General features: G+C 40.3%; 1 protein-coding gene across 1 annotated transcript; it reads right to left on the minus strand.

The window, feature by feature from the left end:
• Positions 1-5046: 5046 nt before the first annotated feature.
• Positions 5047-10968, minus strand: LOC140196394 (G-protein coupled receptor 35-like). Its single transcript, XM_072255518.1, has 2 exons — positions 10697-10968; positions 5047-10526 (listed from the first exon to the last, which is right to left on the minus strand). The coding sequence occupies exon 2, from the start codon at positions 10522-10524 to the stop codon at positions 9577-9579; it is 948 nt and encodes a 315-aa protein (XP_072111619.1). The 5' UTR covers positions 10525-10526; positions 10697-10968; the 3' UTR covers positions 5047-9576.
• Between the last annotated feature and the right edge of the window lie 405 nt (positions 10969-11373).

Below are 11373 nucleotides of genomic sequence, written 5' to 3' on the forward strand. Positions count from 1 at the left end.
GCATCCACACACAAACCCAGGGCCACTTATATTCCCAGCCCCAAGACGAGCAACAGGTGCCTATGATTAAGCCCAACTGAAACAAGGGACAGCCGGAAGACCCGGACTCCGGAGTACATGGACCGGACCGTGAACCGGAATGTGGACTAAGGGAACCATGCTGACTTTGGATTATTTTATCAGGTGCCTCCAGGTACCTCGAAATCTCTTCCTCGACAATAGACTTTAACATCTTACCAACCACTGAAAATTGTACATAATTTCATGTCTTTTGCCTCCCTACCTACTTAAAAAGTGGCGTGACATTTACAATAGTCCTCACTGCTTCCTCATTCCCTGCTGTTTCATTGTTCTTTGCTCCCCATAACATGAACACATTTTTACTTATTCTCAGTGGTTTAAGTCTGAGAAAGAATGAGTGCTGTAAACTGTATTTTGCATGCATTAATGGCCCCAGAAGGTCCTAGTGTCTGTCAGTTGATTTGTTGGCCCTACCTCCTAACCAAATAGCAATGAAAAGATAACCCAAGGAACCACAGAGGCAAACTGGACAAAAAGGCTAAATGTAGTCCATGGTTTGTACTTTATTCAACTCTGGAAATGGATGATGTCACCCATCTGAAAGCAAAGTCATTCCAGAGGTCTGGAATGTTCAAAGAATCCTTGGAAAACCTTGATTCTTGGACTCAGTATTCCTAACTCCCTGCTTAGGAGGTCAGGAGGTTTTCCAGTACAGAATGAAGTGGCAAAGGGAGGAGATCAGGTCAGTCAAACCATAGTAATAGTGCATTGATCTGGGTGCAATATTGGGAAGTGTTAATCATTCTCACACACAGGGTCAACAAGTAATAACATATCCCATTTACTGATGATTATATTGTACATTCTCACTCAACTTCATAGCCTGGGGTTCAAGTCCACAGCTTACTGAGAGTGAACATGGAAGTAGTTAAGCTAGTAAATAAAGGCTATGACACGCTTGCCTTCATTAGTTGGGACATTTAAGTAATGTTGCAGCTATATAAACTCCACATTTGGAGTAGTGTGTCCCATTCTGGTCACCCTATTACAGGAAGGATGTGGAAACTTTGGAAAGGGTGCAGAAGAGGCTTGCCTTGGAGTTGCCTAGACTAGAGACGTGAGCTATAAGGAGAAGTTGGACAAATTTTTTTTTCTTCTGGAGTTTCAGAGGCAGAGAAGAGACCCGCTAGAAATTTATAAAATGATGACAGGCATGGACAGAATGGACAGTCAGAATCATTTTTCAGGATAGAAATGTCAAATACTAGTGAACATTTATTTTAAGGTGAGATGAGGAAAGTTTAAAGAAGTGCAGGGCAAGATATTTACACCAAGAGTGATAGGTTATTTGACCAGGGGTAATGGTGGGATCAGAGTTTAAGATGCTTTTAGATAGATGCACAAATATGCAGGGAATGATAAGTTATGGATCATGTACAGGCAGAAGAGAATTTAATTTTTTGAGTGCAGACATGATACGACAAAGGGCCTTTTCCTGTGTTGTACTGTTGTTCCATGTGCTATGTTCTGACTGCTTTGTTAGAACTCATAACTTTAATAAAATTTTGATATTTTTTGTGCGGTGGTGAGGAGGATTTGGGGGTCAACATGGCCATTCTGTTTTTGTTTGTTTTTTTGTGCTGGGAGGAGGGATTGGGGGGTTGGTGATCACGCTGCCATTCTTTTCCTTCTTGGTTTTGTAGCTATCTGGAGAAGAAGCATTTCAGAGTTGTATACTTTGATAATAAATGAACTCTTATAACCATTAAATACACAATTTAAAAGAATATATAAATTACCTTAACTCCTCACAGCCATTCCTCTCTGTCATACCTCACTGTTAGGTGTAGCTATGCATGCATGACAAGGGTCACCAATCAAAAAATGATGGTAAACCACAACAGCATGTTAGTGCAAGAGGTTTTATTTAGTACCAGGTTAAAACAAATGCAAAAGCTGCCCAAAAGTTGTGAAGAAGAAAAGTAATTTACAAATAGACAAATGAAAACAAACAAGTATCGACAAAAATTTACAAATATTCAGAGGTTTTCTCCATGACACACTTTGTCATTAACTTTCCAATGTAACTATTCCCCAACAATCAAATCCAACCTCAACAGCTCCCTAGCAGAGCCGGACTGAGGGTTCAAATCTACCTCCTCCTGGCCTAGAAGGACCAGGAAATTTTACTGTTAGTCTGAAAGGAGGGGGAGGGTAGGATAATCATGTGACTGGACCATAATAATTATTTCGGTTGCAGAACTGGAATATTTTAAACAGGGATTCTAACATCCTATGGTTTTATTCCACAACAAATGCCTTAGTTAAGCCCACAGATCAGTGTCCACATGCTCAGTTGATTATAAAAGAATAATGCCTCACCACCAGTCGTCCTGTTAACCCAGGCATTATTTTAGGACACCACAAACTGTCCCTCAGGTCTTTTGGGGCCGTTCTGCTGTCGACAAACTGATGTAACAGTTTGAGTGAAAATAAATGAAACTGTCTGGAATGCCTGTGTCTAGAATCCTCATCTTTAATGAGTTATAAACCAGCAGAGCATGTTAACTGAAGGGATTGTTTTGATTAGCCAAGCTAGCAATTGTTTTACTGTTGGGGTCTGTGAATGGTGAACTCCCTAGAACTGCAGAACAGTAGGGCAAACTGTGTGAACTACTGGGGAAACTAGATCAGGGACAGAACACCCAGGAGTGACTAACTAGGCAAATGGGTAATGTTAGTAGGAGAATTAGTATTGTTAACCTGTTCTGTCACAGTCTCCAATGAAACATGTTCCCTGAAAAGCTATCATAACTCTACATTCAACAGTACCATTCGTTTATATCAAATTAGTATGAGCAGCTGGCCACGGGTCTTTTGTTTTGCACACAAATCCCAAACTGCTGACAGTTTTGTGAGGAAGTTGTAACAATTACAAGGGGAACAGTTAACCTTTTCCCACAAAATTCAGGCCCGTATTATCCTTTGTACTAGTTTCATGTAACAGAAGAAAATATTCCTCTACTTCCCCTTCAATTTTTTTCATTTCTGTAAAGCTTCAATAATCCTTCCTTTTAAATTTAATGGAAATACATACTCAGATAATAAATTTTGTTTTGCATATTTAGTTAATGTCATTGTTGGGGCCTCAAGTTTTTGTTCACATGGATCAGAATGCATTTCTATAGACAATACATACACTAATATTGTACATGTGTATGAAAGAAATAGAAGCACAGACCATTCAGCTATTTCTGCCTGTTCCAATAGTCAATAAGAATATCCCCTCCATTCAATAAGATTATGCCAGATTCTTTACCTTAACAATACTTTCCTGTGCTTACCCTACCCTCTCATCTCAAGATTACCCTTAATATCAAAAATCATCTATCGCAGATAGAGGGATTAGTTTGCTGAGCACCTTTGCTATATGAGCCAGGATCTTTCAAATAACTAGTTATTTTAATTCCACCTCCTACTTCCCTATCAACATGTCTGTCCATGTTGTCTACTTCCAAGTTGAGGCTAGAAGAAATTTAGAGGAACAGCATTTCATATTCCGATTTGGTAGTCTCCTGACAGAATGGACACTGATTTCTCTAAGTTCCTGGTAACAATTCCCCTATTTTCACTCTCCCTTATTTCCTTTGTCCCACTGGCCCCATCACTCCTCCTTATTCCTTTCCCCTGTCCTGTCGACCTGCCCATTCTTCCCTCCGGATTACCGCCTCGGCTCTTTCCCCTTATCCCATGCTGCACTATCCTCTCTTATCAGATTCTACCTTCTTCAGCCCTTTGTCACCCCCTAGCTTCTCATGTCATTCGCTTTCACCCTCCCCCACCTTCTTACCCTCCTCCTCACCTGATTTCACCTATAGCCCAGCAGCTCTTGCTCCATGCCTTCCCTTCACCTTTTTATACTGGCTATCTTCCTTCTGTTGTTTCATTCCCCGAAGCATCAACCATCCCTTTCAAGCGGAATTCTTCCAGCATTTTGTGTGTCGTTAAAGACCTATCAGTGTCTGTTTTAAACAGTCCCAGTAACTGAGCCATCTCACGCAGTGAATCCAAAGGTTTGCCACCTTCCTCCTACCTTCATATTTCTGTCCTGAAAGACCTGCCCCCTTAGTTTGAGAGTGTGACTTCTGGTTCAGGACACAACAGCCAGGGAAACCATCAACTCTGCACCTGCCATGTTAAGTCTCAGAAAAATGCTGTATGTTTCAATGAGATCAGTGCTCATTCTCTTAAACTCAGAGAACTCATCTGATCTGTGTAATCCCTTGTCCTAGCAGATAGCCAGCGAACTAGGAATCAATGTAGAGAGCCCTTGCTGTACTTCTCCTATCGCATTAAGGTAGGGACTTCAGAGCTGCACACTGTACTCCTCACGTTCAAATCATTTTACAATAAAGGTCAACATAAAATTCGCCTTGCTACTTGCTATGAAGTGGCAAATTATCCTTGGTGAGGGTATCTCAGACCTTCCAATCTGAACACAGGCATCTTTTCTCTTTCAATATTTTTTTTTAAATATTATATAAATTGCATGGATACAAATACAAAATTCATAAGGATACAAGTAAGTAATACGAATTACATTACATTTAAATCACAGTAATATGATCACAGTATCCCATATTCCAAATCAATCATGTAGAAAAAAAGATTGAATTATGAGATGAAATACAATAAAGTAATTTTATTGTATTAAAAAAAATCTACCCCCACTACCAAAATGAGCTGGTTGGTAAAAAAAAAGAGAGAAGAAAAAAGATACCTTACCATATAATATTATAATAATAATGGCTCAGATCCATACTTTAATAACATGTAAGGGTCTTTGCCCCACTGACCCCCCCCCCACCGTTGCCCAGGGTGAATAGCCGTCAACCCCGCCAAACAGTGCAATTGCTTTGGCATGGATAAGGTGTGAGTCGCCCAATAATCAGCCACGACACAAATATGAAACAATATACAAAGTGCGAGTAAAGAGTTATACTTTATAGCAAATTTTTGGTGATGGGTTAGCAGAAACAACTACAAGAAAAGGCAACTACAAGTAAGTAACTTATCGGTCTTGTGCACATAATATTTTAATACGTTGGAGCTCACGCCTCTGATTCCATCCACAACGTCCTTCCGAGACTCCGGCCACCCTCCAATCCCCTGAGGTCTGGTGTCCACGGCCCGGGAACTGCTGTCCGTTCCTCACACGTCCGCCCTCTCTGCTCGCCTCCCGAAAAAGCCCACGCTCCTCGACTCAGCACACATATACAAGATATAGAACATGACTTCCATTGGCTAACAAATGAATACAATTTCCAGTATCACACTGCATAACCCGAACATTGCAGTCACAGAGAACCCCTTGCTCAGCAGTTAACATTACGAGAAGCCATTTTATTATAACACCTCAGAGAAGCCATTTTGGTAATAAGCGATCAACAGTTAACAGTCCATCTAGTATACTGAGAGCCCTACATACAGTTCAAAGATTATGAAAATAACTCAGAAAGGGTACCCATAACATTAGAAAATCATGTTTAGAATCAGAAATCGAACAACGAATCTTCTCTAAATCTAGGCATAACATAGCATAACAGGCATCTTTTGAGTTTTGCCATTTGAAAAATAAACTACCATTCTATTTTTTTTCATCAAATGGATCATCTGATATTTTCTCATATTTCATTTGGTACATTCTTCCCTATTCATTTAGCTTGCCTGTAACCCCTCTAATATCTCTGCTTCATCCTCACAATCTTACACATTATTGGCAGAAATCACAGTATATCAATGGTTTCCAAACTTAACCATTGAAATACAGTAGTCCTCAACTATTTCCACACTTTTTGGCGTCCTCAACAGTGAAGGTGGGTACAGGCTATTTGTTTAATAGCTCTGCCATTTCCTTCTTCCCTATGATAACTTCTGTCTTAGTCAGCAAAAGATCTACATTAACCTTATTTTTTCCTGTTCCACATATCTACAGAAGCTGATCAGAATCGGGTTTAATATTACAGGCATATGTTGTGAAATTTCTTGTTTTGTGGCAGCAGTGCATGGCAATACATAATAATAAAAACTGTAAATTACTATAAATATTTACAGTACATATATATTAAATACGTAGTGCAAAGAGAGAGGGAAAATATAGTGAGGTAATGTTCATGGGCCTGTTGTCCATTCAGAAATCTGATGGCAGAGGAGACGAAGCTATTCTTGAAACACTGAGTGTGTGTCTTCAGGCTCCTGTATCTCCTCCTTGATGGTAGCAATGACAGAAGGGCATGGCTCGGGTGATAGGGTCCTTAATGATGGATGCCACCTTTTCTGAGGCATCACCTTTTGAATGTGCCCTCATTGCTGGGGAGGCTAGTGCCCATGATGGAGCTGGCTGAGTTTACAGCTTTCTGCAGGTTTTTTATCGATCCTGTGCTGTGGCACATCCATACCAGATGCTAATGCAACAAATTAGTATACAGTCCACAATGCCTATGTAGAAATTTGCAAGTGTTTTTGGTGAGATTCCAATTCTTCTCAAACTCCTAATGAAAATTAGTCACTATCGTGCTTCTTTTGCAATTGTATCAATAAGTTGGGCCCAGGTTTGATCCTCAGAGACCTTGACACCCAGGATCTTGAAACTGCTTACCATTATTAATTCCAGTTCGAAATTGGAATTGATTTATTGTTGTCACATACCAAGATACAGTGAAAAACTTGTTTTGCATACTGTTCATACTGATCAAATCATTACACAGTGAGGTAGAACAAGGTTAAACAATAACAGAATGCAAAATAACATGTAACAACGACAGAGAACATGCAGTTCAACATTCAATCTGCACTCGAGCTGCTCTTACTCCTTCAGAGTAATTATTTTGTGCTATCTATGTCCGTGGTTCCTATTTGGATCTCAACAGCTATATCTCTCCAATACTGAGAGGTGTCCTTAATTCTAGCACTCTTAGCACCAGGTTGCCTGTATCTATTTCTTAACCTTGTTGTCTCCCGTTACCAGCATACCCCTATTCACTCCACAAAGCACTATGACCAGTTTACTGATCCACCCTGCACTTACTATTTTAACCCATACAGGCTCATGGTCATTGCACCTGTGCAAGGCTCTGCAGAAGGGTTGACTATACTTTTTTTCCCCTTAGATGCTGCCTGCCCTTCTGTGTTCCTTCAGCATTTTGTGTGTGCTCTTGCAAATCTACCTTTGGATCCCTCAAGCTGCCCCATTGCCAGCCACAACTCCTCCTCTCTCCTGACTGACCAATATTATGGTATTTTACCTAAGGGATGCATCTGGATGCTGGACCAAAGTGCTTGAGTAGATTTCTTTTCTTCCTGATGCATCTGAGCCTTGGACTCCAGTTCATCATTTCTCTGCTGAGGTTTCTTGATCTGTGGACACTCACTGCAGATGGAATCTCTCTAGTGATTTCAGTCAGTTGTAATATACTGCAGTCTCACCACATCTCATGCCCCACCGTACCTGTCTAAGAATGTTAATTTAGTTTAATCATCCATATTCCATGGTATCAGTACAGACATGTCGCTAATTTTAATTAACCAGTTCTAGCTGGTTACCCAGTTACTGAGAAACTTTACTAACTGTTAAAAAAATTAACAGTGATTCAAAATTAAACAAATACATTTTAACAATATGAAAAAATTAATCAGATTTTCACCTAAATTTGTTAACAGTCTACACTGCTGTCAGAGTACATATTGCAAAAACATCGATCACCTAAAGACTGACATAATGCAAGTGTATTTATGGTTTGTCCGGCATCTGCAGATTTTCTCTTGTTTATGGTTTGTGGTCTATTTTTGTTGGTTTATATTTCACATCACCACTGGAAACTTTAAAAATTGTCTTGTGTATTTAAAGTAACAAGTTAATAATTTTAAGCAAGAAACTTCAGGCTACCTGTTAATATTAAATCCTTAGCTGAGCTAACTTTAGCTGTGAATATCTGGGGCCAGGTCAGATTGATAGCCATTAGATATCAATGTTTCTCTTTTCACTACTGCCGTTAGACAGGAAGGTACGGGAGCCTTAAGTCCCACACCAACTAGCTCCGGGACAGTGACTTTCCTCCACCCTTCAACTATCAGTCTCTCGTACCACAGCAAGTAACTTCACTCAGCCCAGCGCTGCCTCACTATTAAGGAATCTACAACTTGTGTTCTCAATACATATTGCTTATTTGTTTATTTATTTATTATTATTTTGTTGTATTTTTATATTTTCTCAGCTCAAGCTGGTAAAGCCTGATGTACAGGCATAGGCAAGCATGCTCATTTCTCAATTGCTGGGAACTTTTGGATAACCCTAAAGGTGTTTAGTTATGTCGCTTTCTGGAGATTAACATAAATATTGCTGTGAAGGCCTAATTGCCATTATTATTATTATTACTTTCTTTTTTTTTGTATTTGCACTGTTTGTTGTCTTTTGGATATAGGTTGCTTATCCATCTCTGTTGTATGTGTTTTTCATAGACTCTGTTGTGTTTCTGTGTATTTACTGTGAATGCCTGCAAGAAAATGAATCTCAGGGTAGGGTCCCGGTTTGAGGATAAAGGCGAAGCCTTTTAGGACTGAGATTAGGAAAAACTTCTTCACACAGAGAGTGGTGAATCTGTGGAATTCTCTGCCACAGGAAACAGTTGAGGCCAGTTCATTGGCTATATTTAAGAGGGAGTTAGATATGGCCCTTGTGGCTAGGGGGATCAGAGGGTATGGAGGGAAGGTTGGTGCGGTGTTCTGAGTTGGATGATCAGCCATGATCATAATAAATGGCAGTGCAGGCTCAAAGGGCCGAATGGCCTACTCCTGCACCTATTTTCTATGTTTCTATGTGGTGGCATGTCTGTCCTTTGGTAATACATTTACTTTGACCTTTTTGATTCTTTTTCAGGTGGTTCTATCCATTTACTTGACACTGATCCCGACGTTCTGATTCGTGAAATTAATTTGAAACAGACTTTTATTTTTCATTTACAGGGTGACTGCCGGGATCAACAGTCAGTGCTGCTGTTTTAGAGCTCCAGACACCCTCACTGGATCCTGCCCTCTATAGCAAATGACGAGTTTACCTATTCTCCCTCTGGGTGCGTGGGTTTCTCCCGGAGCTCCGGTTTCGCCCTTCCCCAGACCCAACCTCTCCCGTCCCAAAGACGCGGAGGTTGGAGGATTGATTACTGGTAAATACTCATTTTTTTTTTGTAGCGACAAAAATATCTTGAAGAGGAATTTGGTGAACTTTAGAGAAAGAATAAAGTGTAAAACTGCTGGGAAGGAGGGGAGAGTGCAGCTGATGTGATTGTTGTTGGTCGATAGTACCAAGCCTTTCTCCTACAAGGTAAAAGGTTAAGTAATTATGGCAAAGAATTTGGACTGTGATATGAATAACTAAAAAGATTAACAAGGATTTATACATATATGGGCTAGATACAACGGTGACAAGTTCGTTTAAATAAAAGCGGTAAAACCGGGTATTTGCTGCTGTAAAATAGTACAGCTACATTGCGGAGCAAACTAATGTATCTGAGAGTTCTGCTGAAGGGTGGTAGAGCCCACTGATGTGTCGTAGACATCCATCTGGATTTTCTTGTCTGGGATTTGCTTAGTTCGACGCAGTTCCTTGATGGCATAGAAATAGTAAATCGCGTCCAGGCAACTATTGACATTGGACAAGTACAATGCATAATGCGTGACGCTGCGCAGGAGTACGCAGTAACTTGCTGAGAGGAATTTATTGACAGTCAAGGTGTATAACAGTAGTAATGTGTGATAGGGCGTGAAACAGATCAGGAAAGTGAACATATTTGAAAGGAGGATTTTGATGCATTTATCAGTCCACCTGTCCTGGTTCTCACTGGTTCGAGCCTTCAGGGTGTGGATAATGCGAAGCGCACAGAATAGCATTGTGAGTGCGCAAATCAAAAACAATGCTTCCAGTGGAGCGACGAAAGCAAGGTCCAGAACTTCTACAGATAGAGCGTAAAAACAGGAGTCCGACTGATTATTGGCGTAGATCTGAATGGTACATAAACACACGACAATCCAGATGACGGCACAGATTCCTGCGATGGTTCTGGGGGATAAATTGGCTCTGGCCTTGAAAGGATACATGACAGCTACGTACCGATCCACACAGATTAGAGTTATCACCAGGATACTGGTGTAAGTGTTCACGAAACACAAAGACTCAAGAAATCGGCAGAACGCTTTCTCCATTGTCCAGTGTTCGACATAGAAGGCGTAGACCTTGAAAGGCAAAATGAAGAGTAGAAGGATGTCTGAGATGACGAGATTGACAATGTAGATGAACGGCTTAGTCCGCTGTTTCATATGACAACATATCATGTACAAAGCTGCTCCGTTCAACGTTGACCCGACAAAGAAGGTTGGCACAGTAAACAGCAGAAAAATTAATCGATGAGAAAAGTCTGAGTAATCCTGCGTGTGATCTGTACAATTCATTGCTGGAAATGAAATTGGACAATACCACGTCAGAGTTTTGACAGCTTTTTCCAATCAGTAATCATACCTTTTCATTTCAGCATATTGCCACTGCCTAGTAATTCGGTTTATATTTGCATGTTTCACCCGATCCTCATCTTCCGACACAAGGCTGAGGTACACCCAGTCTCACCTGTAGTCGAATGTGCCTTCTATATTCTTCTAAAGAAAACAGCAGAATCTTTAAAAACGCTTCAATTGACCCAGATGTCTTACATAGTCTCAAGGACCCCGCTCGGAATACTTTAAGTACGAGAAAGCTTTATCTTAAGATGCCGATCAAAGGCGCTGCACGTACACCAAGGTCCGCGTCATCTCCTTCAATCTATAAAGCTCAAAAGACCCCTAATGTGAAAGCAAGTCGCACGAACATGAGGAGTGCGAGTCAAACGTATTGAGGTCAACCCACCAGAAAGCTGAGCATGTGCAGTCTGACTTCCTCTTGGCAATTGATTGTTTAAATTTTGTCACGTTCAGAAAATAATTGTTTTTCATTCTATCAAGGTTTAAAACAATTTTAATTGTCAATTTATAATCCCGTGTCCTTTCTATTTAATAAAATATTGAATCCTATTTGTCAATAAATCAATAAATTAATTATATCTCTAGAAAGTTATGGGGACATTAGACACAAAACTCTCAGACAGACTTTTAGTAAATCAATTTAGATACAAGGTATGCTGGATATCTTGAGAACCACATTCAAGATGCTGGAGGAACACAGCAGGTCAGGCTGCATCTATGGAGGCAAACAAACAGTCACATTTCAGGTCCAGACCCTTCATCAGGATTAGAAAGGGAGGGGAGAGC

This window comes from Mobula birostris, chromosome 4, assembly GCF_030028105.1.
Source record: "Mobula birostris isolate sMobBir1 chromosome 4, sMobBir1.hap1, whole genome shotgun sequence".
Taxonomy (NCBI): domain Eukaryota; kingdom Metazoa; phylum Chordata; class Chondrichthyes; order Myliobatiformes; family Myliobatidae; genus Mobula; species Mobula birostris.

What these genes read in the sequence shown, in the direction of transcription:
- LOC140196394 (XM_072255518.1), bottom strand. Translation starts at nt 10,524, where the DNA reads ATGAATTGTACAGATCACACGCAGGATTACTCAGACTTTTCTCATCGA.